Here is a 1,194-nt window from a genome sequence, read left to right as displayed (position 1 = left end):
CTAAAAATAATCTTACTTCTAATAAAAAAAGGTCCCCAGGAGTTTGCCCAAAATGTAAAAGGGGATCCCATTGGTTGAATGAGTGTCATTCCAAATTCAATAAGGATGGAAATGCATTGACGCCAGAGGCACAACAAAAACAACAGGGAAACTAATAAAGGGGCTATCCTCTAGCCCCACTACAAAAGGAGGACCCAACATTATGACACTGCAAGCAGCTACATCTAAGAGTGCTTGCATTGATATGCCTAGTCCTTATGATATGGAATTAATAGAATTATGCAATACTCATAAAATCCCCACTGGATATTATGGTCCAATCCCACCTGGAACAGTTGGACTAATTTTGGGACGTGGCAGCTGTACAATGAAAGGTTTAGTAATATTGACTGGAGTTGTGGATGAAGATTATGAAAGAGAGATACATGTCATGGTGAATGCCGTAAAATTAAGAAATGTATATCTACAAAAAGGGGAACGCTTTGCACAATTATTACTATTGCCATATGTCAAACCAATGAGGGCATCTGATAAAATTAGGCAGGGAGGTTTTAGTAGCACCAACCTTACCACTGCACTATCTACCTTATTAAAGGAACATCAAAAGCCTATGCTTACTCTAAAGATACAGGGGAAAAATTTCACAGGTATCTTGGATACAGGAGTCGACATTTCCATTATTAGAACTGAAGAATGGCCCCTTGAATGGGATAAGACTGTGGCTCCTTCCAGACTGTTAGGGGTAGGAGAGGCTAATGCTACATGAACTTTCATCAGTGCATCCTATTTACAAGCTTATGGTCCTGATCAAATTGTAGTTTACATCAAACCATATATTACCAGTATCCCTATTAATTTGTGGGGAAGGGATTTTCTTGAACAAACAAAAGTCATGATCTCTCTAAATGAGCCTTTTTGATGGGGGCCATTGAGTTAACACCGCTGCCTCTCGATTGGGAATCTGATGCCCCAGTATGGACACCTCAATGGCCCCTGACTAAAGAAAAGTTGGCAGCTCTCACACAATTAGTAAATGAGCAATTACAGAAAAATCATATATAGCCTTCATTTTCCCCATGGAATTCTCCCGTTTTTGTAATAAAAAGGAAATCAGGAAAATGGTGTATGTTGATAGATTTAAGAAATGTTAATAATACTATGATTCCTATGGGGCCCTTACAACCTGGATTGCCC

General features: G+C 39.1%; 1 protein-coding gene across 1 annotated transcript; it reads left to right on the top strand.

The window, feature by feature from the left end:
- Positions 1-104: 104 nt before the first annotated feature.
- Positions 105-919, top strand: LOC105001018 (endogenous retrovirus group K member 9 Pol protein-like; the record flags this gene model as incomplete). The annotated part of the gene is given in 1 exon segment (XM_010857141.1): positions 105-919. A coding segment is annotated over 1 exon segment (815 nt), but the record flags the coding sequence as incomplete, so codon positions are not given.
- Between the last annotated feature and the right edge of the window lie 275 nt (positions 920-1,194).

This window comes from Bison bison, unplaced genomic scaffold, assembly GCF_000754665.1.
Source record: "Bison bison bison isolate TAMUID 2011002044 unplaced genomic scaffold, Bison_UMD1.0 scf7180017854644, whole genome shotgun sequence".
NCBI classification, from domain to species: domain Eukaryota; kingdom Metazoa; phylum Chordata; class Mammalia; order Artiodactyla; family Bovidae; genus Bison; species Bison bison.
The sequence above is the reverse complement of the archived record's forward strand: the minus strand, read 5'-3'. Positions and strand labels throughout refer to the sequence as shown.